This window comes from Pistacia vera, unplaced genomic scaffold (genome assembly GCF_008641045.1).
Source record: "Pistacia vera cultivar Batoury unplaced genomic scaffold, PisVer_v2 Contig270, whole genome shotgun sequence".
NCBI classification, from domain to species: domain Eukaryota; kingdom Viridiplantae; phylum Streptophyta; class Magnoliopsida; order Sapindales; family Anacardiaceae; genus Pistacia; species Pistacia vera.
This window is the reverse complement of record NW_022196080.1, coordinates 756,331-782,544: the sequence shown is the minus strand read 5'-3', so window position 1 is coordinate 782,544 and position 26,214 is coordinate 756,331. Positions and strand designations below refer to the sequence as shown.

The window sequence follows — 26,214 nt, the reverse complement described above, 5'->3', positions numbered from 1 at the left end:
GTCGTGCTCGTTATGTGCTCAGGTCGAGCACAGGTCATGCTCGTTATGTGCTCAGGTTGTTCTCCTACCAGATTTTAGGTCGTGCTCCTACCAGATTTCAGGTCGTTTTCCTAACAAATTTCAATTCGAGCTCTTCAGTTCGAGACTGCAGCCATTCAGATCAAAGACTTCAGTTTTTGAAGCGCGATTACGTACTTAAAAAACTAGGGGGCTTCTGTTATGCCTCAAAAGTCAAGCCTATTTCAGCACAATTAATGTCTTCTTGTACCAGCTACCAAGCCCATATCTCCAAAGATATTCTCACCAACGTTATCTCATTTCAAAGAGATGAATAGACAAGAGCCTTCCATATATCAAGGCAACTTGCAAAACACTCTTTACATTGAGTGTTTAGGTGTATAAATGAGCACTCCTCTTCCCGAATAAGGAGGCTGGGCTGAGATTTGAGCTTCATTTCATTCTCTCTCTGTAAACACTGTATTTCTTCATTTTTTTATGCCTTATAGGCAAATTCATAGAAATAGTCAAAGCTCAATATAATAACAGTGGATGTAGGAGTCGCTTGTTGCATCCGAACCACTATAAAAACTCATCTTGCTAATCTTTTATTTATGTTTTCTGCAACATATATAATCTCAACTCCATATTCAAATCTCATGGATCCATCACGTGTGATTCCTAAGTCCGCTTAGCGCTTCTCATGTGCGAGTCGTTGGCGTCCAAAATTAAGTGTCAACACATTCATTGGTTGTAAATAGTGGACATCCACCAAATTGCCACGTTTTAGGCCTTATAACACATGCCCCTCTAATTCACTCGATTTGGGTTACTAGAGAGACAAGAGAAATAAAGCTCTAGCCCTTTTACTCTAGATCTATTTCTTTATATTACTTGCAATTTATTTACAGCACATTATTAGCACGATAGGTTGGGTATGTTTCCAATATTAATTAGACTTTTCACATCAGAAAATATGTTTAATTTTAATAATTGATGCATGTATTGTCATTAAATTATAATTTTAACTGTATCCCATTTGTAACTTGAAGTTGGCAAAATTGCAAAAACTTATGAACATGAAATCCTAAATGTCANTTTTAAAGACAGAGGAAGAGAGTAGTTACAAATAAGAACTTTTTGGTTTGGAGGGCAGTTAAAGCAGAAATTTGAAAGTGTCCATGTGAAACCAAAAGCACTTTTCGTTTAAAAAGCGCTTCTACTGCACTTAAAAAAGGAAAAAAACCTTCCCCACAAATTCCTTTATAAAGTGTTCTCCATACGCTAAGCGGTGCGTTTGTTTCCAATTTTTCGCCAATCATATTGATATCCAATTCAAAATTCACATTTATTTCTTATTCTAAAAATACTATTATATTTTATTCAATTATTTTTAAATCCCTTAGATCTGTTAATTTAATTAAACACTCAAAAAAATTTAAAAATTAACAAAAACACCCCACCAACCCATATTTATCAGATTCCGATCACCACTTTTGAAAGGTGGCTAGAATCTAGTATAATGGCGTACTACCAGTTAGATCTAACCAGTAGTGAGTTGATCTATGCCAAGTATCTAGCCATTGACGACTAGATCTTTGGCCATAGCTAGTCGTCAACGACGGCCATATCGTCGTTGAACGCGGCCAAATATGGATGTCAATGGTCAAATCTAGCCAGTGGATCTGGCTGGAAAATGTCATATCGACGTACGATCGGACAAATCCAGTTGTTCGTGTGTTAATACGGTGACTCTGGGCACCCTCCGATGGTGGTGGCCAGCTGTCAGTATTTAATGGATGGATGGGAATGTTTTTGTTAATTTTCAATGTTTTATTACAAGAGTGTTAGTAAATTAACAAACCTAGGGAGTGTTTTTATTAATTTTTAAATCCTAACTTGTAATAACCGCCCAATTTTACTTTTTTCAAAATATTATTCTAAAAAGTATCAGAATAATGAATCAAACGCATCCTAAACTATGACACATTATTTAAGATAATCGTATATTAGAATAAAAATACCTAATTTTGTTTGCAAAATGTATTATAGGTATTCCGGTATTGTTCACTTTAATGGTGAGAAACTCTTAAAATTGGTTTATAGATTAGTTGGAATTAAGGGATTTTCTAATTTAGGTGTAAAATTGAGGAAAAAACATACCTTTTATCTAATAATTTAAGCCTTTAAATTAAATGATTCCGTACATGATTTCAGAATTTAATATGCCACATAAATCCTGAATTTTGTAGATTAATTTCCCTTGTCTAGTAACTTCAGACTTCTAATGGCGGCACTTACAATTAAGTACATTAAAAGGATACACTTTGGACTATAAGGAAGGAATCAAACGTATATGATAAGAATAATAATAATATGATGAAAATCCAAAGTATTTTTCATTTCGGATAATGCTATTTGTAGAGAGTTTGTACAAATTAATGTAACATATCATAGAGCATGACATGTAGTTTTGGGATCCACATAACTTAATATCACATTAATGTTATGTGAACCCTCATTTCATATAGCACTTACATGGTATGTCACGTCAGTTTGTACAAACTCTCTTTATACAAGAGTTTGTACAAATAACCTTACCCTTTTCATAAACAAAACAAACCCTTGTGATGGATTTGCCTAGGATATTTCATTTACTTTTCGGGCTTCCATTTGTTTTCATGTAACGTTTATAATTTTTATAGTCTTCCAACATGTATAGATTGTCCACAATACATATTGGAAGAAAAATTATAGTATATTTATTTCATTTCTCATTTATTATCTTAATCTATATACATACAAAGGAAATAGGGTTCTCAATAGGATTAGTATATTGAATCCCTTAGTATATTATAGAATAATTATTGGAATATCCCAAGTATAAACATTAACATGAGAAACTTATTATAAAAAGATTCTAACACGACAACTAGTTTGACGTTTTTGTCTTTACTCTACAGAAAGAAAATTATTAGTCAATTTTACTACTTAAAGATTAACAAAAACCAAACTTTTACGCATGCAGCCAATAGGAAAAAACATTCCACGTTAGGGAATTTTATATTTAAAACTTTTATATGGTATGTTTGGGATATTTAAGAGGGGGAATGACAATTTCCCACCCAAGGTTTGACGTAATTCACCCAAAATATTTGAGAAAAATAATTTTCACCCATCGTTAAGATCTGTTGTTAACTGAAGTAAATTAAAAAAAATAATGGTAATTATGTCATTTTACTCTCTACATATAAACTTAAAAAAAAAAAGTTAACAGAAACCCTAAGTTCAAACTCTTTTATCTTTCTTTCCCACCTCACCGCTCCAAAATCTTCCACCCCCAATTTTCTTGAATACCCAAGCAGAGTGAAAATCAAATAGCGATTAACTTACATCCTTTGTTTTGTTATATTGTTGTTATTTGGGACAATGGGTTGTGTTTTGTGTATTGAATTGTTTGGGAAATTGATGGGACTGAAGAAGGGATGGTGAAAACGGGAGTCCTTTGATGGCCAGATCGGCGTTGATTTGGCCGAATCGCAAAGGCCGGTTGCAATTTCGGCCTAATCGCACCCACTGGGTGCAATTTCGACTGATTCGTACCTGGCAGGCCTAGATTATTGCTCATTTTCGTTTGTCGACACAATACCGAGTCAGATCTGGTGCCACACGGCTTCAACAGCAAAAAGCGAGCTTAGCCGTTGTGAAAAGCTTGCTGAAACCAGCTTTTCATGATGGCTTTGCTTCATACTTTGGCCGTTGAAAATTTCCACAAGAACCACCAAATACAGCCATCACCATCGCCACAAATTTCAAACACCTCCAACCCAAATCAATAATTCATTAAACAATTTAATCACACTAACACTAAACACACATACCATCAATCAATCATGAAGCAATAAAAAACTGAGAAGAAACAAACTTTCAAATTCTCCATGTGATGTTCTCTTGGTTTGCGCAAGGCTCAATGGCTTTTGTTCGTCTCCATTCTTTAAGTCTCCTGTGGCTTGTTCTCCAAACTTTGAATGTCAAAAACAATTTTAAAAAAAAAATCCTAGAATTCCATTCAGGAATGAGACAATACAACCCAATTTCCAGAATTCACAAATAAACATACAACCGTCGATGAATGTTTATTTGGGAATTGAGGCAGTGGGGTGGGGAAGAAAGATAAAAGGGGTTAGGCAATTTTTTTTTTTTTTTTAATAAAAATAAATTGAATTTACCATTCTATAAGTTAAACTTAATTACGCCGGGTGGGAATTTGTCATTTTCTATTTAAAGCGGCATTATTTACTTAATTATTTGGTAGGTGGTGAAAGAAGTAATTACCCCTGTTAAAATGTTTAATTAAACCCCACTTCATTTTGCTCTTAATTAATTTCTCCACGGTTTGATGACTAAATTCTTGCTTATTCATATACTAATTAAACTCTCCTTTTTCCCCCTTGTTGAGGTTGAGACAACATTATAGGAAGTCCTGAAAGGAGGAAGGTTTCATGGATTAAACTTAGGTCATCTGCCAAACTGTGGTCTAAAATTTGGCGATTCATAGCTTTAGTGCCAAGCACAGCTGCATGACCAGTAATTCTGTCACTGTTTGATAATTTTATTATAGTATTCAGCTGGCACATACTTGTACAATATTGAGTTTGAACTATGCATGCAAGGGCCTCCTTGGGAGAATAAAGAAACTGAACAGAACGCAAACATTTGTTGTAGATTAACTTAATTAGGTATTGAGCAGAAGAGCATCTACTTGTTTTTCATGAAAAGGACAAAAAAGAAAACAATGTAACTGCAGTTATATGCATTGCCCAATCATAATACTCATCACTAAACAAGCGTTACTCAAATTTCACACTATATAATATGCCAAAACAAAGCAACAACCTAGCTGCAGCCATGGCCATTGTCCTCAATCTCCGTTATCTTCTTCTTCTTCTTCTTACTCTTTCTCCAACCTTCTTTCTCCACCCTCAGAATCTCGCCAATGCAGACGACGCATTGATCGAGCAACAATGTCGACAAACTGACGCCCCGGAAACATGCCTTCAGTGCATAAAATCCGACCCAGAAGCAACCAAGAAAGCCGACAAACCTGAAACTATCGCCACCATGCTCGTGGCTTGTCTAAGTGACGACGCAGAGATCTTGAAAGGCAACATGTCAACACTGGCTTCTTCTGTGTCAGAAGACAAGAATTTTAAGGGCACTTGTGAGGATTGCAGCAAGTGTTACCATCAAGCGAAGACGAAGTTAACATCGGCAATGGATGAACTGAAGAAAGGCGATTATGATGAGGCTAATCACATCGTCGTCTCGGCTCTTATTAACAGTCGAATGGTTTCTTGTGGTTTGAAAATTCAAAGCTATAAATCGAAAGTTCCTGATGATGTTCTTAATAAGATGAGGATTTATGCACAGCTCTCTGGTGTAGCTATGAATATCATTGATCGACTCTCTCATGAGAAAGAACCCTGATGTATAAATTAATGTACTTCCATTTTGAACAATAATGAAATTTATGAGAGAAATAAGATTAGTTTAACTGATGAAATATATATATATATATATATATATATATTGCTCCTGATTTATGTATGTTTCTATCCTTTTCCCTATATTTTTCAATTGATCAGAAATTTTTTGATTAATATTATATAAAAATTGAAAAAAATAAATATGAATGTTCACAAGAGAGATAAAGTAATATCATTATCGGAAAATTGCTTTACACTAACACATAGGCCCGACATCGGGACCTAGTGTCGATGCACTTACAATACACAAACACCATTCTAGCGTTAGCATATAAATCTAATATGGTGGCGTTGCCAATTCGTTGGGGTAGTGATATTCCTCTTAAGCAGGCAGATTGTGTAGAGAAACACCATCGAAATATTGGCTTGTCTATCATGAATGTCGACGCCATGGATTATGCGTCGGAGTTCTGAGCGTATACCAACGACCGTTCCGCATAAGGAATAACTTGTCATGGAAGAATAATATATAATGAATGTTAATAATGTAGATGCCCATATAATCTTAGTAGAGAACATTTACAGATTATATTTTGCATCAAATTATCTTCAAGAATAAGAATATCAATTCTTGGTTAATTCTTCAATTAATAATTCCCAAGTAAATTATCTTTTAAAAATTAGAATAATCGATTGAATGGCTCTAATTTATATGCTTTGCGGTAATATGTCTCAAAGAGAATTGATTCTATCAAATGCTAATTATGGTTATATTTTGCCTGTGAAAATAAAAGAGATGGGAAAAGGATCAATGAGAAGATAAATAACTTAAAAACAAAAACAAAAATGGAAAAGAAGTAAGGTAATTTATAACAAAGTTTTCGTGTTGTTGATTCATAGGCGCAACGCCTCTTCCCCTATGTCGTCTATCGGTACTAGTGTAGTAGGATTGATTTGCAATACAAAATTCATAGATGTAACCTTTCATTTAATACTGGAATCGATAATTGAAACATCTAAGACTTGTGGATACACGACAAAAGGAATTGTTTTATCTTGAAACTTGAAGTTCTAATATTTATTTTAATAAATTTAAGCTTTTTTTTATATATAAAAATTAAACTATATTAAATTTCAAACTTCATTTATTATCTTAATTAATATAAATTAATTTTTTTAATTATTATTTTATTATATATTTTCTGTCAAGGGGTTTCACTTTCTTTTTCATTATAAATAGATAAAATTTCTATAAATAAAACTAACTATTAAAACAGCATCTCAAGTTTGGTATGTTACGTGGTTTCACTTTCTTTTTCATTATAAATAAATAATTTTTTTGTCAATAAAGCTACCTAGCTCCTACTAAGGGGGCATTTTATTAAAAGACCAAATAAAGTTCAAATTTAATTAAAAGGTCATGTAGTTTTAAAGTGTTAAGTAAATCGCCTTATTATTAATTAAGGTTAATTAAACATGATTAGTGATTAATTAGGATTAATAAAGTATTGTGTAATCTTTTAAAAATTACAATATGTCCTCAAAAAACCAAAATTCTTGCAAACAAACCCAAACACCTTCTTCTTCTTCCTCCCGCCATTAACGCACCTCCCCTAGTTGCTGTTTCTTCTAAGCTTTGTCTCCATCTTCTTCTTCATCTACATTTTCTTCTTCCTCCTTCCTCTTTCCTCTACATCTTCTTCTTCCTCCGCCATTAACACTTTCTTCTTCCTTCGCCATTAACATCTTCTCCGCCAAAGATCCCCCTCCTCCTCCTCCTGACATTTCGTCCAAGTATGTGTATCTCCTCTTTGCATTTTAGATTTCGATTTACAAAGATTTAATGATGGATTGGGTTTGGGTTATGATTTTGATTTAGTTGTTTAGGTTGTTGGGTTTTGTTTGATGTAATGCAAGTTTAAAAGAGTGAAATTTGTTGAATATTTTCTTGCATTGTGGGTAGCTAGGGGTGGTAGCACCGATTGTAGATGAAGATGACTGAAAATGTGTTCTGGATCTGATGGATCACTTAAGCGATACAAGATCGCTTAAGCGATCTGATATGTCTAGTTTAATGTAGCAGATGGAAAATCGCTTAAGCGATCAGGTTTATGGCAGAAGATCTGATCGCTTAAGCGATCAGGTATATGGTATAAGATCGCTTAAGCGATCAAGCTTATTTATATTAGACCGGGTTATTGGAAGAAAAATTATAGTATATTTATTTCATTTCTCATTTATTATCTTAATCTATATACATACAAAGGAAATAGGGTTCTCGATAGGATTAGTACATTGAATCCCTTAGTATATTATAGAATAATTATTGGAATATCCCAAGTACAAACATTAACATGAGAGACTTATTATAAAAAGATTCTAACACGACAATTAGTTTGACGTTTTTGTCTTTATTCTAAAGAAAGAAAATTATTAGTCAATTTTACTACTTAAAGATTAACAAAAACCAAACTTTTACGCATGCAGCCAATAGGAAAAAACATTCCACGTTAGGGAATTTTATATTTAAAACTTTTATATGGTATGTTTGGGATATTTAAGAGGGGGAATGACAATTTCCCACCCAAGGTTTGACGTAATTCACCCAAAATATTTGAGAAAAATAATTTTCACCCATCGTTAAGATCTGTTGTTAACTGAAGTAAATTAAAAAAAATAATGGTAATTATGTCATTTTACTCTCTACATATAAACTTAAAAAAAAAAAGTTAACAGAAACCCTAAGTTCAAACTCTTTTATCTTTCTTTCCCACCTCACCGCTCCAAAATCTTCCACCCCCAATTTTCTTGAATACCCAAGCAGAGTGAAAATCAAATAGCGATTAACTTACATCCTTTGTTTTGTTATATTGTTGTTATTTGGGACAATGGGTTGTGTTTTGTGTATTGAATTGTTTGGGAAATTGATGGGACTGAAGAAGGGATGGTGAAAACGGGAGTCCTTTGATGGCCAGATCGGCGTTGATTTGGCCGAATCGCAAAGGCCGGTTGCAATTTCGGCCTAATCGCACCCACTGGGTGCAATTTCGACTGATTCGTACCTGGCAGGCCTAGATTATTGCTCATTTTCGTTTGTCGACACAATACCGAGTCAGATCTGGTGCCACACGGCTTCAACAGCAAAAAGCGAGCTTAGCCGTTGTGAAAAGCTTGCTGAAACCAGCTTTTCATGATGGCTTTGCTTCATACTTTGGCCGTTGGAAATTTACACAAGAACCACCAAATACAGCCATCACCATCGCCACAAATTTCAAACACCTCCAACCCAAATCAATAATTCATTAAACAATTTAATCACACTAACACTAAACACACATACCATCAATCAATCATGAAGCAATAAAAAACTGAGAAGAAACAAACTTTCAAATTCTCCATGTGATGTTCTCTTGGTTTGCGCAAGGCTCAATGGCTTTTGTTCGTCTCCATTCTTTAAGTCTCCTGTGGCTTGTTCTCCAAACTTTGAATGTCAAAAACAATTTTAAAAAAAAAATCCTAGAATTCCATTCAGGAATGAGACAATACAACCCAATTTCCAGAATTCACAAATAAACATACAACCGTCGATGAATGTTTATTTGGGAATTGAGGCAGTGGGGTGGGGAAGAAAGATAAAAGGGGTTAGGCAATTTTTTTTTTTTTTTTAATAAAAATAAATTGAATTTACCATTCTATAAGTTAAACTTAATTACGCCGGGTGGGAATTTGTCATTTTCTATTTAAAGCGGCATTATTTACTTAATTATTTGGTAGGTGGTGAAAGAAGTAATTACCCCTGTTAAAATGTTTAATTAAACCCCACTTCATTTTGCTCTTAATTAATTTCTCCACGGTTTGATGACTAAATTCTTGCTTATTCATATACTAATTAAACTCTCCTTTTTCCCCCTTGTTGAGGTTGAGACAACATTATAGGAAGTCCTGAAAGGAGGAAGGTTTCATGGATTAAACTTAGGTCATCTGCCAAACTGTGGTCTAAAATTTGGCGATTCATAGCTTTAGTGCCAAGCACAGCTGCATGACCAGTAATTCTGTCACTGTTTGATAATTTTATTATAGTATTCAGCTGGCACATACTTGTACAATATTGAGTTTGAACTATGCATGCAAGGGCCTCCTTGGGAGAATAAAGAAACTGAACAGAACGCAAACATTTGTTGTAGATTAACTTAATTAGGTATTGAGCAGAAGAGCATCTACTTGTTTTTCATGAAAAGGACAAAAAAGAAAACAATGTAACTGCAGTTATATGCATTGCCCAATCATAATACTCATCACTAAACAAGCGTTACTCAAATTTCACACTATATAATATGCCAAAACAAAGCAACAACCTAGCTGCAGCCATGGCCATTGTCCTCAATCTCCGTTATCTTCTTCTTCTTCTTCTTACTCTTTCTCCAACCTTCTTTCTCCACCCTCAGAATCTCGCCAATGCAGACGACGCATTGATCGAGCAACAATGTCGACAAACTGACGCCCCGGAAACATGCCTTCAGTGCATAAAATCCGACCCAGAAGCAACCAAGAAAGCCGACAAACCTGAAACTATCGCCACCATGCTCGTGGCTTGTCTAAGTGACGACGCAGAGATCTTGAAAGGCAACATGTCAACACTGGCTTCTTCTGTGTCAGAAGACAAGAATTTTAAGGGCACTTGTGAGGATTGCAGCAAGTGTTACCATCAAGCGAAGACGAAGTTAACATCGGCAATGGATGAACTGAAGAAAGGCGATTATGATGAGGCTAATCACATCGTCGTCTCGGCTCTTATTAACAGTCGAATGGTTTCTTGTGGTTTGAAAATTCAAAGCTATAAATCGAAAGTTCCTGATGATGTTCTTAATAAGATGAGGATTTATGCACAGCTCTCTGGTGTAGCTATGAATATCATTGATCGACTCTCTCATGAGAAAGAACCCTGATGTATAAATTAATGTACTTCCATTTTGAACAATAATGAAATTTATGAGAGAAATAAGATTAGTTTAACTGATGAAATATATATATATATATATATATATATATTGCTCCTGATTTATGTATGTTTCTATCCTTTTCCCTATATTTTTCAATTGATCAGAAATTTTTTGATTAATATTATATAAAAATTGAAAAAAATAAATATGAATGTTCACAAGAGAGATAAAGTAATATCATTATCGGAAAATTGCTTTACACTAACACATAGGCCCGACATCGGGACCTAGTGTCGATGCACTTACAATACACAAACACCATTCTAGCGTTAGCATATAAATCTAATATGGTGGCGTTGCCAATTCGTTGGGGTAGTGATATTCCTCTTAAGCAGGCAGATTGTGTAGAGAAACACCATCGAAATATTGGCTTGTCTATCATGAATGTCGACGCCATGGATTATGCGTCGGAGTTCTGAGCGTATACCAACGACCGTTCCGCATAAGGAATAACTTGTCATGGAAGAATAATATATAATGAATGTTAATAATGTAGATGCCCATATAATCTTAGTAGAGAACATTTACAGATTATATTTTGCATCAAATTATCTTCAAGAATAAGAATATCAATTCTTGGTTAATTCTTCAATTAATAATTCCCAAGTAAATTATCTTTTAAAAATTAGAATAATCGATTGAATGGCTCTAATTTATATGCTTTGCGGTAATATGTCTCAAAGAGAATTGATTCTATCAAATGCTAATTATGGTTATATTTTGCCTGTGAAAATAAAAGAGATGGGAAAAGGATCAATGAGAAGATAAATAACTTAAAAACAAAAACAAAAATGGAAAAGAAGTAAGGTAATTTATAACAAAGTTTTCGTGTTGTTGATTCATAGGCGCAACGCCTCTTCCCCTATGTCGTCTATCGGTACTAGTGTAGTAGGATTGATTTGCAATACAAAATTCATAGATGTAACCTTTCATTTAATACTGGAATCGATAATTGAAACATCTAAGACTTGTGGATACACGACAAAAGGAATTGTTTTATCTTGAAACTTGAAGTTCTAATATTTATTTTAATAAATTTAAGCTTTTTTTTATATATAAAAATTAAACTATATTAAATTTCAAACTTCATTTATTATCTTAATTAATATAAATTAATTTTTTTAATTATTATTTTATTATATATTTTCTGTCAAGGGGTTTCACTTTCTTTTTCATTATAAATAGATAAAATTTCTATAAATAAAACTAACTATTAAAACAGCATCTCAAGTTTGGTATGTTACGTGGTTTCACTTTCTTTTTCATTATAAATAAATAATTTTTTTGTCAATAAAGCTACCTAGCTCCTACTAAGGGGGCATTTTATTAAAAGACCAAATAAAGTTCAAATTTAATTAAAAGGTCATGTAGTTTTAAAGTGTTAAGTAAATCGCCTTATTATTAATTAAGGTTAATTAAACATGATTAGTGATTAATTAGGATTAATAAAGTATTGTGTAATCTTTTAAAAATTACAATATGTCCTCAAAAAACCAAAATTCTTGCAAACAAACCCAAACACCTTCTTCTTCTTCCTCCCGCCATTAACGCACCTCCCCTAGTTGCTGTTTCTTCTAAGCTTTGTCTCCATCTTCTTCTTCATCTACATTTTCTTCTTCCTCCTTCCTCTTTCCTCTACATCTTCTTCTTCCTCCGCCATTAACACTTTCTTCTTCCTTCGCCATTAACATCTTCTCCGCCAAAGATCCCCCTCCTCCTCCTCCTGACATTTCGTCCAAGTATGTGTATCTCCTCTTTGCATTTTAGATTTCGATTTACAAAGATTTAATGATGGATTGGGTTTGGGTTATGATTTTGATTTAGTTGTTTAGGTTGTTGGGTTTTGTTTGATGTAATGCAAGTTTAAAAGAGTGAAATTTGTTGAATATTTTCTTGCATTGTGGGTAGCTAGGGGTGGTAGCACCGATTGTAGATGAAGATGACTGAAAATGTGTTCTGGATCTGATGGATCACTTAAGCGATACAAGATCGCTTAAGCGATCTGATATGTCTAGTTTAATGTAGCAGATGGAAAATCGCTTAAGCGATCAGGTTTATGGCAGAAGATCTGATCGCTTAAGCGATCAGGTATATGGTATAAGATCGCTTAAGCGATCAAGCTTATTTATATTAGACCGCTTAAGCGATCCAGTAGGTGATATACCAGATCACTTAAGCGATACACCACATCGCTTAAGCGACTCCAGAGATGTTTTTTAAAATATATCAACCCTTAATATATCAGTTAATAATTTTTGTTTTCTTGCATTATAGGTACTTGGCTATTATTAGACATGGGACAAGTGGTTTTTGGTGTTAAATATTTTGGTGAGTGGGTGGAGGAAGAAAGTTGTTGAAAGTGGATTAGGAAGAGCAAACAAGTTAAAGCAATTGCTATGAGTATAGAAGTTAGTTTTGATGAGTTGATTGATAAAATCATTAGAAGAGGTGGGTTGAGTTGCTCACGTAGTGATATAGTTGTGAAGTATGTTTTAAGCAGAGCTCCTGAAAATTTTAAGGTACCCCTTATTGTATTAATGTCTGATGAAGATGTGAAGTTATTTATGCTTAATGTGAGCGATAATAGTTCGAGGCCGATTTTAATGGTTTCGATTGTGGATAAAGCTTTGGAAGTTGGTTCATGAGTAAGCGGTGATTTGGGTGGGGAGAATGCTGGTTTTAATTTTAACTACGAGGGCATTTTTTTCTTTGTTGAAAAATCAAGAGTAGGCGGTGATTTGGGTGGTCAGAAGGACACTGTAGAAGAGGTTGGTCGTATGGGGCAGAATGAAAATGTGGACGAGGAGGACCCCGTACATGTTCCCGTAGATGTATAGATTCCTATAAATACAGATTATGCAAAATATGTAGTTTGTGAGGAAGAGAACACTATGGTCGTTTATACAGGTTCAGAGCCGGCAATTGCGGGTAGTAGTAAATCAGCTCGCGTTTTTACTAATGGATCAGACTTACACATAGGTCATTTATTTGACAGCAAGGAGGAAGTGGTGAGGAAGCTAAAACTTGTTGCTGTGAGAGGTAATTTTGAGTTCATCACCGAAAAGTCTAATTCATCGGTAGTAACGGTTGCATGTCGTGACCGAAAGTGCAAGTGGCGGGTTTATTGTAGAAGGTTGGCGGAGTCTGAAAAATTTATTGTTAGCACATATACCCATGAGCACACATGTGGGTTGGGACATATTTCAAGCGAGCATCGACAAGCCTCCACTGATATTATTGGATAATTTGTCAAAAGTCAGTTTGTTGAAGGAAAAGGTCTATCTCCTAAGGACATTCAGAGACTTGTGTGTACAGAGTTGGGATGTGCTGTTAGTTACTGGAAATGCTGGAAAGGGGAGACAACATGCATAAGATTTTGTGAGGGGCATGCCGAAGCACAGATACGCAGTATTAGAAACATATTGTTATATGCTTGAGTTAACAAACTAAGGTAGCAAGACGGCTTTGAAGTGGGACAAGAATATAAGGTTTAAATTTTTTTTGTTGCTTACAGTGCTACTATAAGGGGTTTTGTAAACATGAGAAAGGTGTTGGCTGTTGATGGTTGTTTTTTTATGAGAAAGTATGGAGATACATTGTTGGTGGTCATTGCACACGATAGCGAGAATCACACATATCCTGTTGCATGGTATGTGGTTGACTCTAAGAACGACAAGTCATGGACTTGGTTTTTCCAGCAATTACTTACGATAATGTCTAACAGTGACGAGTTGTGCATAATATCTGATAGGCACAACTCTATAAAGAAGGGGATTACCACTATTTACCTTCAAGCACATCATGGATTCTGTATGAGGCACCTTGGCAAAACATAAAACAAAAGTTTAAGTGTGCTGGCTTCCTTCAGACATACTACATGGCAGCAAAAACTTATCGAGTTGATGAGTTTGAGGAGCACTTCCGGCAAATCCGAATCAAGGATGATAGAATTGCTAAGTATCTTGAGCATGATGTTGGTTTCAAGCGATAGAGTAGAGCTTACTTTCCTGGAAGAAGGTTAGATGTCATGACCACGAACATAGCCGAGTCCATAAATTTGAAGTTGTTAATAGAAAGAGAGTTCTCAATAGTTGCCCTTTTTGATGCAATCTAGAGGACATTGTCACGGTGGTTCCATGAGTGTCGTACGGAGTCAGATAATTTTACCACAACCCTTGTTCCGTCAGCTGAAAAATTATTGCAAGAATATATGGAACTGTTAAATACACTGTTTGCCTATCCTCTCAATTCTCAAGAGTTCACTGTGCGCGGTTATAGTCCTAGGGCCCTAGTTAGCCTTCTTAGTAAAACTTGCAGCTGTAAAGTGCTTGACATTCAACTTTTACCTTGTTCTCATGCACTAGCAGCACTGAAACACCAACGAATGCTGGATTTTGGTTCAAGAATTTACATGGAACTTTGCTCTCCTTTCTATATGGCAAACCATTACATGCTGGCTTATTCGGAAATGATATATCCAGTTCCTCCAGAAGAGCAGTGGGTGGTGTCGCCAGAGTTGGTTGACATTATCATCCATCCACAATTCAAGAAGACAGAAAAGAGGAGAAAAAGAGTATAACGTATTCCATCAGCTTGTGAGGTTCCCCGGAGGATGAATAAGTGTTATATTTGCAAGCAACTTGGCCACAAGTAAAGTAATTGCCAGAATCGATCACATGCAAATCCAGAAAATTAGGTTCGAATCGATCAGATGCAAGAAAGTAAGCAACTTGTTGTAAGATCTGCAGATAAGATCAGGTATGAAAGTTAGGCTTAGAGTTTTATAGTTTATATGAAATGCATTTCTTATTTGGTTGTCTTGAATAATTGGATTATCTTGAATTGGATCAGCTAGTGTTGTTAGGTGTCAAGCTATTGATACTTGGGTTGTGGTGTTATGTATGCTTTGTGGCCAAGGCCAAGACTGAATAATGTTAGAAGGGGTGATGTAGAAAAAGACGAAGAGGTTGCTGCTGATGCTGAAGGTGTGCTAGATAATTGTGGAGGATGAGGAAGTGGCTAAAGAGAATGATGAAGAGGGAAGATGGAGGCTGTCGGCACTGCTTTTATTTTGAGTGTATATATGACATTTATTTGTTGTATATAATGTTGTAATTTAATGTGATTGACACATTTCAGATTTGTACAAAAGCAATATAATATTTCTTTCTCTCTTTTGAGTTTGAGTTTATTTAGTATTCTTGTTAAATGGCATTAATGTGTTGATGCAATTAGGTTGTCAAATTCAGAAGAAAAGATGGAATTAATATGTGTTGGTGATTTTAGTTTATCAAAATTCAGGAGCTGGAAAAAATAAGTGTTGCCCATAGTCGCTTAAATAAATATATATCGCTTAAGCGATACATGATCACTTAAGCGAAATCGTAAATTGCTTAAGCAATCGTGCACCTGGGATGATCTTGATTCTGCCTTGGACTTGATCACTTAAGCAACCAAGGCTAAAAGTGAAGAATCGCTTAAGCGAGACAGTAAATCGTTTAAGCGATCGTGCACCTGGGATGATCTTCATTCTGCTTTGGACTTGATCACTTAAGCGAACCTAAATCACTTAAGCGACCAAGGCTAAAGGTAAAGAATCGTTTATGCGAGACCCTAAATCGGTTAAGAGATTGTCCATCTGGGATGACTTGATTCTGCCTTGGAATTGATCACTTAAGCGATTTAGAATTGCTTAAGCGACCAAGGCTAAACGTGAAGAATTGCTTAAGCGATCGTACATCTGGGATAATCTTGATTCTACCTTGGACTTGATCGCAAGCGATCGTAAATCGCTTAAGCGACCAAGGCTAAAAGTGAAGAATCGCTTACATTCTCCAATGTTCACAAAATGACTGAAACAACTCTCTTCAAATCGGTCCATACCCTTCTTTTGTTCTTGTAAAATCTCTATTATTCTCGTAAAAACTGGCCAACTCAACCTAACTATCACCTTTACGAGGAAGTACGGTACCTTATCGCTTACAACCTCCAACCCATAGTCTTTATAATTTACGCTTCGGAAAATCTGCACAATCGATATAAACTAAATATCAGCCAAAAAAAAAAAAAAAAAAAAAAAAAAACCCAAACAACCAATAGGCTGCCAATTTGGGGGACATAGGCTTCGAGGGCATCAGAGAGTGGGTGTTTTTGGCCTTAAGAGGATCGGGGAAGCCAATGCAAGCCCTACAAGGGCTGTTGTGGCAGGTTCCATGAGGTTGGAGGGCTGAGGATGGTAGGAGGTGGCGGAACAAACAACCTCCCTACGGCCTCCCTTGCCTTCCCCCATCCTCTGGAACCCAAACAAAGTCACTTCCCTGATGTCTGCCAACAGCTCGATAAAACACCACAACCACCATGACAATAAAACCAACTACATATCCCCCAAATTCGTACAAATCAATCAAATTTCTCATCAAATTCAAAACAACAAGTAAAAAAACGTACCCTTTCTTCATCAGCATCCTCCTCCTCGCCTGAATTCTCACCGGCGTCCTCCTTTTCAAAACCATTTTCTGATTTTTCTCTGTGTTCTTGTGCCACCGTTGTCTCCTTTGGCTCTGGACCACCTTGACTCATCAGATGATCCACCGAAGCGACTTCTTCGATAGCCTTTGAACAGCAGCCGCCACTGGAGTCTAAGATTTGAAGTGAGGTTGGGTTTTCTTCCTCTTTGTGAATATCAGCCATGATTTTATGTAAGAAAACTTTAAGATCGAATATTTGACGGAAATATGACACTTTTATCGTCGAAAATCGCAGAGAAATCAAAGGTGTTCATCGGTCGTTTTATGGGGTATATGGCTCAATTAAGAGATTTTGAAGGGTGAGGGTCGTTTTTAATTTTCAAAATTTAAACAAACTTTCGTTAATTATAATATTACTCACATATGTTTAAATCTTTTTAATTTAACCCGTTTTATATGTTTAATAAATTTTAAGTGTGCCACGTCAGTTTTCCTAACTTAAAAAAGTTGTAAAATATTTTGAGGGTTATCTTTTTAAACATGAACTTGTGATGTCTGGTAAGTTGAATTTCCTCTAAATTTCCTGCCTCCCAAGCCGCCACTGAGACCTCTCCTTGAACACAATCAAAATTTTCTTCTATCCCCTCAAAATCCCACCTTTTAAATTCTTCGGACAGCCACCAACCAGCAAATCTCATTTTTCTCAACAAAGTTTTGATATTTGTTGCTTAAGTTTAAGTTCAATTAATTTTCTTTACGTTTTCCCGGCAACCAAACAGACTCTTAGAAAATGCCAAACGCAATGAGTTCAATTCAAAGTCCTCTCCATATGTCAATCTCCGAATCAACCAATCTCCGGTGTCGGATTAGTCTCGAAGGTCGAGGAAACGTAATCAAATTCAACAACGGCGGGAAAAGAGCGACCACTGTATCGTGTCTCGGCGTGCACGTGGCGGATTCACGTGAGAGCGTGGGGGTGGGGAAGAGCAGCAAGGAGGTTATGGAGGAGGAGAAGAAGGTGCTGGTGGGGACGTACGCGAGGATGCCGGCTGTACTTGTGAGTGGCAAGGGATGTAAATTGTATGATGTTGAAGGACGAGAGTACTTGGATATGACTTCGGGGATTGCTGTGAATGCGCTTGGACATGGTGATGATGATTGGGTCAAGGCCGTGGTTGACCAAGCTAATTTGTTGACGCATGTCAGCAATGTTTATTACTCCATCCCTCAGGTTTTAATAGCTTTAATTTATTGTTTAAATTCTGAATTATTTTGGTCTTAATTTGGTGCAAGTTTGGTTCAAGTAAGACAGCTTTTGAAAGTGAGTTTGATTAAACTATGAGTTAAGAAATATGTTAAAGTATGCATTAATGATTCTTTTTATTTTTTATTTTTTGGTTATTGAACAATAAAAATCTAAGAAGTCGTGTTTGTTTATGGGTTAGAAAAGTGAATGAATTTGTATAGAAGCTGGAGTTATACAAATTACCTGTCTTTGTCTATAACAGTAGTTGAAACTACTGCAGAAATGAGTTTTACAGAACTTACTGTTTGTTGTATACTACTGATGTTGTGCTCTGAGTCAACCGGGTATTTTCTACTTTGGTATGGTAAGTCTTCTTATGGCTAATATCGGTTATGTTATTGTCGTAGATAGAGCTTGCTAAGCGTCTAGTGGCTTCTTCTTTTGCTGATCGTGTGTTTTTCACCAATTCGGGAACGGAAGCAAATGAAGCAGCTATTAAATTTGCCAGGAAGTTTCAGAGACACTCAAATCCTGATGCTAAAGAGCCAGCCACGGAGTTCATAGCTTTCTCCAATTGCTTTCATGGAAGGACCATGGGTGCTCTTGCTCTGACAAGCAAGGAACACTATAGGTCACCTTTTGAACCTGTCATGCCTGGGGTCACTTTTGTGGAGTACGGAAATATAGAAGCCACCAAAAAACTGATTCAGCGTGGCAAAACTGCAGCAGTATTTGTGGAACCCATCCAGGGTGAAGGAGGCATATATAGTGCAACAAAAGAATTTTTACAATTTCTACGTAGTGCTTGTGATGATGCCGGGGCTCTTCTTGTCTTTGATGAGGTAATCAGCTCCCTTCTTATTGTTACATCCACTATATAACGGCTATATGTTGGATTTGTGCAAGATGAAGTTTTGGAAACACTATGCAATTTAAGATCAATTTCTTCCAATGCTCAACCATAATAACCTACACGCTTGTTTTTCTGAATGGGTGTGTTCCAATCAGAAAACAAAAGAGAAAAGAACTCTGTTTGACTCATCTTCTAAACCTTTCCTATTGGTTCCCCTATCCCAGTCTCATCTGTTTAATTTTTTGGAGCTTGGCTTTTAGACTTTTTGTATTTGATGTTCCATTTTCTTTGCCTTTAAGTGGTTGCCCGTGTCAATAAAATTCAGCAAGTTCAAACATTTCTTGTATATAACATCATAATGTCACCTCAAAAAACTGCATCTTCTAGCTTACATTAGTTTGTCTAAGACCTTTGTGCTTTCCAGTTGCCTCTATCAATCCCCTGATACTTGATACACACTGATGCTTGTCCAAACAGTGAAGGACATCCTTTGAAAAGTGAAAGATCCCTGACTAAACACTTCTACCTTTCCTCAGGAATATCAAAATTATAAATAAGGACTAACTGTTCTAAGCAAGTTGCCAAGTTCAATTTACGTTTACCAAACTTTCCCCATTCATATTCAGCTTATTCTTCCTCTTTCAAGCCACTGGTTCAACAAATTCAAGACTAGACATATTTTCCTTGTGTCTGATCCTCCACAAGTTGTTTGAGAGGTACCTTTAAAGTTTATAAAAGACTACGACTGGCAACTTGCTCATTATCGCTTGTGGAATCATTAACATTTGTTGTGATATTTTTTCCAATGTCGCATGTGGATTTACTTGTAGTGTTGTATTGATATAATTGTGGTTGTGGTATAACTCTTGCAAGTTGCTGGAAATTGGTCGATGCAGTTTGTCATGGTCATCCGATGTATAATAGATTTCTCGGCAAATTGGTTAATTTAACTGGTTTTCATCTTTTCACCTTTCTATTTGATTTTTTTGGCTGAAAGATCAAATACAACAACCAAATTTAGTGCTCTCGCATCACTATTCATCTTATTATGTCATTGTATAGATAGGGGCAGAGAGAAATTTAATCTGCTCAGAGTTTTCCATGTTTCAAATACACGCAAGACACTTTTATTCTAAGAGCTAGAATTAGCATCTACTGCTTTTCTTCATCAATGACTTCCCTCAATTATATGTTGCTCTTTATGATTCTGTTGACCATAATTGATTGTTATTCCCCTTCTAATTCCATTCTTTGCTCATGCTGCAGGTTCAATGTGGTTTAGGCCGGACTGGATACCTTTGGGCACACAAGTTCTATGGTGTCTTCCCAGATATAATGACCCTTGCCAAACCTCTCGCTGGAGGTCTACCCATTGGAGCTGTTCTAGTGACTGAACGAGTTGCTTCTGCCATAAATTACGGTGACCATGGAACTACTTTTGCCGGCAGTCCCCTAGTCTGTAATGCTGCCATTGCTGTTCTAGACAAAATCTCGAAACCTGGTTTCTTGGCCAGTGTCTCCATGAAAGGCCAGTACCTCAAAGAAACTTTAAAGCAGAAGCTTGGAGGAAATCCCCATGTCAAAGAAATACGTGGGCTTGGGCTTATTATCGGAATCGAGTTGGATGTTCCTGCTTCTCCCCTCCTAGATGCATGCCAAGAATCTGGCCTCCTTGTACTCACTGCCGGAAAAGGCAACGTTGTCAGGCTAGTGCCTCCATTGATAATAACAGAGCAAGAGCTCGATCATGCAGTTGAAATTCTACACAAATCCTTTCCAGTTCTCGACTCTAATTCAAACTAGGAAAAAGAAAATTGCAGCATAGTTGCAGTTGAAGGATTCAATCCTTGAATTAACAGTTTATGTTTTAACACCTTCATATGATGAAAACTGTTGGCACGTAAAGCCAAGTTGTGCTTCTTATTATTTATGAGAAACCAGTTATTTTAGATCAAATTGATTCAAATCTCTCAGTTTTCTGAGCCACGTTGATGCCAAATATCAAACTTATCAAGTTTTATACGTCTTAACATAGGGTTTATTACCCTGTCACCCCTGAGGTTTGGTGTGAAAACTTTTTCCTTCCAATTTTAGGAAACTAACACTCTCACCCCCAAATTGTAATTTGGTTAGTTAAACTTAACGGTGAAAGATTTTTTGATACACCGACAACCTTACCGAGTCGTTACCAAATATGAGTATATGACCAGCTAAGTAATGCAAGAAAATTGGTGGGTAAGGTTACACGATGACTAGGTAATGCAAGAATGGGTAAAGTTACATGACGGAATAGGATATGGTTGATCTATTCATTTGTTTCAATTTTTTTTCCCTATCCTATCCAAAATATACATTTGTTTTTTCTATTTTGAAAATACTATTATATTTTATTCAATCATTTTAAACCCCCAAGATTTGTTAATTTAACTAAACCCCCCCCCCCCCCCCAAAAAAAAGTTTAGAAATTTACAAAAAAAACCCCATCCACCCACATTTGCTAGATTCTGACCACCTTGGGCATTCCGGCCACCGCCGTCGGAGGTGGTCAGAATCTTGTATAATGGGATACTATCGGTTGGATCTGGCTGGTAGTGCGCCGATCTAGCATTTTCCGGCCAAATCTACCGTTGATCTGGCCGGAAAAGGCCAATTCTACGGCCAAAGATCTAGCCGTTGCTAGTTGTCAACGACGACCATATCTTTGGCTATTGTTGACCACTAAACGCGGCTAGATCATGGCCGTCAATGGCTAGATCTAGCCGTAGATCTGGTCTTTTCCTCCCAAATCTATGGTAGATCCGGTTGAAAAAGGTCATATCGACGCATGACCGGCTAGATCCAGCTAGTTGTGCACCGATATGGCCTATAGTGCACCGATCTAGCCTTTTCCGGCCAAATCCACCGTAGATCTGACCGAAAAAGGCCAGCTCTACGGCTAAAGATCTAACCGTTGCTAGTCGTCAACGACGACCATATCTTTAGCTATTATTGACCACCAAACACGGCTAGATCATGGCCGTCAATGGCTAGATCTAGCCGTAGATCTGGCATTTTCCTCCTAGATCCACGGTAGATCTGGTTGAAAAATGTCAAATCGACGCACAACCGGCTAGATCCAGCCAGTTGTGCACCGATATGATGACTCCAGCCACCCTCTGATGGTGGTGGTCGGCTACCGATATTTAATGGGTGGATGTGAGTGTTTTTGTTAATTTTTAATGTTTTATTACAAGGGTGTTTAGTAAATTAACAAACTTAAGAGTTGTTTTTGTTAATTGTTAAATTCTATTTCGTGATAATCACCCAACTTTATTTTTTTTTTAAAATACCATTATAAAAAGCATGAGAATAATGAACTAAACACACCCTAATTAGGACAAAAGTTTGGTGGGATTAAACCACATGATGCCATCTGGCATTCACAACTCTCAAAAATTTAAAAACCTAAGGGTGCGTTTGGTTCATTATTTTAGATAGGATTTTGGGAATAATTTTGGGTAGGTGGATAGGGGAGTATTACGAGGTAAAATTTAAAAATTTATAAAAAAAACCCAAAGGTTTGCTAATTTAATTAAACACCCCAATATGTAAAATGACAAAAATACCCCCACCACCCGCAGTGCCAGATTCCGGCCACCACCGTCGGAATCTGGCCGAAAAATTTCGTTACGACACAGACCGGTCGGATCTGTGTCATAACGCGTCTCTATGGCCTTTTTCGGCCAGATCCACCACGGATCTGGCTGAAAAAGGCCAGGTCTACCCCCAAATGTGGCCGTCGACTGCAGTAAAGGTCCATCTTTAGCTGTTGCTAACCATCAACGATGACCATTTCTTTGGCCATCGCTAACGGCCATATCTGGCATTTTCCAGCAAATAACTGATCAGTTCCGGGCTTGGTTTAAGCTGTTGTGAAAGATTTTGGCTACCACCGACAGTGGTTGCTGGAATCTAGCAAGTATGGGTAAGTGGGGGTGTTTTTGCTAATTTTTAAACTTTTTTCTGAGGGGTATTTAGTAAAATTAATAAACTTAAGAGGTCTAAAAGTAATTTAAAAATTCACTAATATTTCTGGAATAATGTGCCAAACAATATTTCGAGAATAGAATTGGGAATATGAATAGAAATACTGAACTAAACGCACCCTAAAATATCATAATAATATAAATATATAATTACACCCTCAATCATTTTACACATAACACCGGACCAGCATACTCCTCCACACTTCACTAATCACACCGCTATAATTGCTCTTCGTCCCCACACAACAGTACAATACACGCTCTGTATAATTTTTTTTTTTTTTTTATTTTTCTGTTTAGAAACTTTTTCCGTTCAAAATTTTGAATTTGGACGGTCCAGATTGATTGATCAGTTTCCGACGCGATCGAGATCGTTACCGTTGATCGGGATGGCGTCAGCGGCATCTGTAGGGTCAGCGCCGCTCAACAAGATCGAGAGAGCTCACCAGCTTTACAGAGAGGGACGGTACTCGGAGGCGTTAGGGTTCTACACGGAGGCGCTTTCGACGGCCAAAGCTAAACCGCAGAAGATCGCTTTGCATAGTAATAGAGCCGCTTGTTTCTTGAAACTTCACGATTTCAAGAAGGTTCCATTTCAATAACTTTTTTTTTTTTTGGAATAATATTTTTTTTGTGGGATTAAAATAAGTTGAATCGGAGCGAAATATTGATTTTGAATGAAAATCTTGTTGAATCAGTTTCGAATTTTGAAGTTAAAGAATAACAAGGCTGTTAATTGTAACTACGTGGATTGCAATTAGTGAAACTCAAAGGTTCACTTTAATATAATAGTATTGGATTATTTGAACTTAAATTAGTAGATTTTTTAGCTTTATGTATGATCAATTTAGCATTTTATCAGTCACGGGAGTGTATGGTGTTATAAACAATAATAAAAAAAGTGATAAAACTAAATTTTGTAATGATTTTCTTGAGCCGTGTCAGAACAATACATTTTTCTTGTTTCAAGATGCATTAACAGGTATGGATCATTTGATTGGAATTAAATTTGTAATGGTTTACTTGTTGAAATGAATCATTTGAAAAAGAAAGGTTTTGGTCTGTAGTCTATTAAGTAAGAACAAGATGACTTTGGATTGGCTCATGTTCTGTTGTTTTGCTAGATAGTGTGGTTAGGGGAAATAACTGAACTAGTATATAATATCTAGGCTATTTTGGTCATGTGGTGTTTGAGTGTTATTGATGTTGTTATTTTCATCTCAGGCAGCGGAAGAATGTACCTCAGTGCTTGAGCTTGATCACAATCACACTGGAGCATTGATGCTGCGGGCGCAGACCCTGGTCACTTTAAAGGAGTACCACTCAGCACTTTTTGATGTCAACAGGCTCATTGAGTTGAATCCGTCCTCAGAAGTTTATCATAACCTCCAAGCTCGTTTAAAGACACAGCTGGTAGAACCTCTTATTTCCTATTTATTGGCATTTTATCTCACTCCCAAAAATTTTTATGGTTTAGAACTCTGTACGGATCCTACTAATAGAATGAACTATTGGGGAAGTAATTTTGTCAAGAAACATATAACTTTTATAAAACTTGTTATAATAAATAATTTAATTGTGAAATTGTAGCCTTCAGTTCTGCCAGTAAGAAATAATTACTTTTTCTTTTTGCTCAAGGAAAGTCACTTGCTCCAATACCTGAGTCCGAAGCAGAGTTGGAAGAAGAGGAAGAGATAAATGAAGCAGAGTTAGAAGAAGAGGAAAAGATAATTGAGGAAGAGCCATTTACAATTGAGGAAGAAGAGGAAAAATATAATGAAAAAGAAAATGCAGTTGTTTCAGTTGTAGCAAAGGATCTCAAAGCTGAACCAGAACTTGATGTCCCTAGAAGTCCGCGCATCAAGGAATCTTCTGAAATGATAAGAGATCAGAAAGTTGAGCCTGAAAGAGCTAATGATTTACAACATAGAGGCAAGGAATCCTCCATACAAGACTCAAAAGGATGGCAAACAATCCCGAAACCCAAGGGACACTCAGCTCTGGACTATGCGAGATGGGACAGAGTTGAAGATGACTCTAGTGAAGAAGATGATGATGATGATGACGATGATGAAAATTGTCAATATCGATTCCGTGTAAGAACTGTGGGTGTGCGACAAGTAAAGTGAAAGGGCAAATTGTACATGATACAGTATAGTGAATTTGGCCTCTGTCATAACGACAAAGATAAGTCAGTCTGGTAACAGAGATCAGAAATGCGGTTGGAAAAGCTCTGATGCTCCATCATGTTCCAAGGAAAGCTGGGAGCAAGTAACCTTCTTTGACATGTATGAGAGCCCGTCCATGGTTGTTCAGATTGTTACGGGAACTCTGTCAAGGAGAGGATACTGTGCTAGTCCCTGTAACTCAAGCAAGTTAGTAAGTTTCCCTTTTCCATTTCCTTTTACTCTGCAGTTCTGTTACTTCCTGCTTGCTGCCTAAAAGTATCAAGCAATGGGACTGCCTACTAACACCGAAATTCCTTCATTGATTCGCCACTGCTTCAGGCGTTACTAATTACCATTTTTAATGTAATTACATCCCTGCATGCGTGGATGATACTGAAAATTGAAACTCCTAGTTAGTCCTTAGAACCCTGAGAATTTTGGCAAAGATTCGAAACCGCAGTCTTAATGCCCTGCAACTTCTTAGCAGTTGAATGATAAACTTGTATTATTGTATTTATTAATTCGTTGGCGGCACCTCATAATACAAAGACTTTTAATTGTGTTTTTTTCTGATTTTGCTTCAATTTTTATCAAAGTGCTTTTTAGTAGTAAGTGTAGTATAGCATTGATCCAGATTCTGCCCGAATCCAGTGGATTGAAGTACTCTTAGAACAAATTCAGATGCTAATTTAATTCTTTGTTGTCTTCTCTCTCAAAATTTGGCCCTTTCTTTTAACCTTTTTTGTTTATACTGCTATGCATTTGAGCTTTTGCCCCTTATCAAAAAGGCACCTCAGGGTAAGGCCGAAGCTTAAAGTGGCTTTATTCCTTAAAATGTCCAATAATGTTACTACACCAGCAGCCCTTTTTGAACTCCATTTGAGGGCTATAAGTTTATAATAGATTGTACTTCACTCGTCCAAGTTTCTCAAATAAAGGGTTTTATTTTTAATGTTTTTTTTTTTAATTTAA

General features: G+C 36.4%; 4 protein-coding genes across 4 annotated transcripts; all 4 read left to right on the top strand.

The window, feature by feature from the left end:
- The first annotated feature begins 4,905 nt into the window (after positions 1-4,905).
- LOC116133521 (cell wall / vacuolar inhibitor of fructosidase 2-like) lies at positions 4,906-5,484 on the top strand. Its single transcript, XM_031419221.1, has one exon. It carries the CDS (start codon positions 4,906-4,908, stop codon positions 5,482-5,484), a length of 579 nt encoding a protein of 192 aa, XP_031275081.1.
- Positions 5,485-9,850: 4,366 nt separating this feature from the next.
- LOC116133520 (cell wall / vacuolar inhibitor of fructosidase 2) lies at positions 9,851-10,429 on the top strand. Its single transcript, XM_031419219.1, has one exon. The coding sequence runs from the start codon at positions 9,851-9,853 to the stop codon at positions 10,427-10,429; it is 579 nt and encodes a 192-aa protein (XP_031275079.1).
- A 7,323-nt stretch (positions 10,430-17,752) lies between these two features.
- On the top strand, positions 17,753-20,943 carry LOC116133519 (acetylornithine aminotransferase, mitochondrial-like). The gene is made up of 3 exons (XM_031419218.1): positions 17,753-18,181; positions 18,604-19,038; positions 20,316-20,943. Exons 1-3 carry the CDS (start codon positions 17,753-17,755, stop codon positions 20,850-20,852), a joined length of 1,401 nt encoding a protein of 466 aa, XP_031275078.1. The 3' UTR covers positions 20,853-20,943.
- Positions 20,944-23,270: 2,327 nt separating this feature from the next.
- On the top strand, positions 23,271-25,904 carry LOC116133554 (protein unc-45 homolog A). Its single transcript, XM_031419242.1, has 3 exons — positions 23,271-23,661; positions 24,299-24,487; positions 24,718-25,904. The coding sequence occupies exons 1-3, from the start codon at positions 23,464-23,466 to the stop codon at positions 25,201-25,203; spliced, it is 873 nt and encodes a 290-aa protein (XP_031275102.1). The 5' UTR covers positions 23,271-23,463; the 3' UTR covers positions 25,204-25,904.
- Positions 25,905-26,214: the final 310 nt, after the last annotated feature.

What these genes read in the sequence shown, in the direction of transcription:
- LOC116133521 (XM_031419221.1), top strand. Translation starts at nt 4,906, where the DNA reads ATGGCCATTGTCCTCAATCTCCGTTATCTTCTTCTTCTTCTTCTTACT.
- LOC116133520 (XM_031419219.1), top strand. Translation starts at nt 9,851, where the DNA reads ATGGCCATTGTCCTCAATCTCCGTTATCTTCTTCTTCTTCTTCTTACT.
- LOC116133519 (XM_031419218.1), top strand. Translation starts at nt 17,753, where the DNA reads ATGAGTTCAATTCAAAGTCCTCTCCATATGTCAATCTCCGAATCAACC. An exon ending in TTTATTACTCCATCCCTCAG is followed by an intron (nt 18,182 to 18,603) that starts GTTTTAATAGCT and finishes TTATTGTCGTAG; the next exon opens with ATAGAGCTTGCTAAGCGTCT. An exon ending in CTCTTCTTGTCTTTGATGAG is followed by an intron (nt 19,039 to 20,315) that starts GTAATCAGCTCC and finishes CTCATGCTGCAG; the next exon opens with GTTCAATGTGGTTTAGGCCG.
- LOC116133554 (XM_031419242.1), top strand. Translation starts at nt 23,464, where the DNA reads ATGGCGTCAGCGGCATCTGTAGGGTCAGCGCCGCTCAACAAGATCGAG. An exon ending in AACTTCACGATTTCAAGAAG is followed by an intron (nt 23,662 to 24,298) that starts GTTCCATTTCAA and finishes TTTTCATCTCAG; the next exon opens with GCAGCGGAAGAATGTACCTC. An exon ending in CTCGTTTAAAGACACAGCTG is followed by an intron (nt 24,488 to 24,717) that starts GTAGAACCTCTT and finishes GCTCAAGGAAAG; the next exon opens with TCACTTGCTCCAATACCTGA.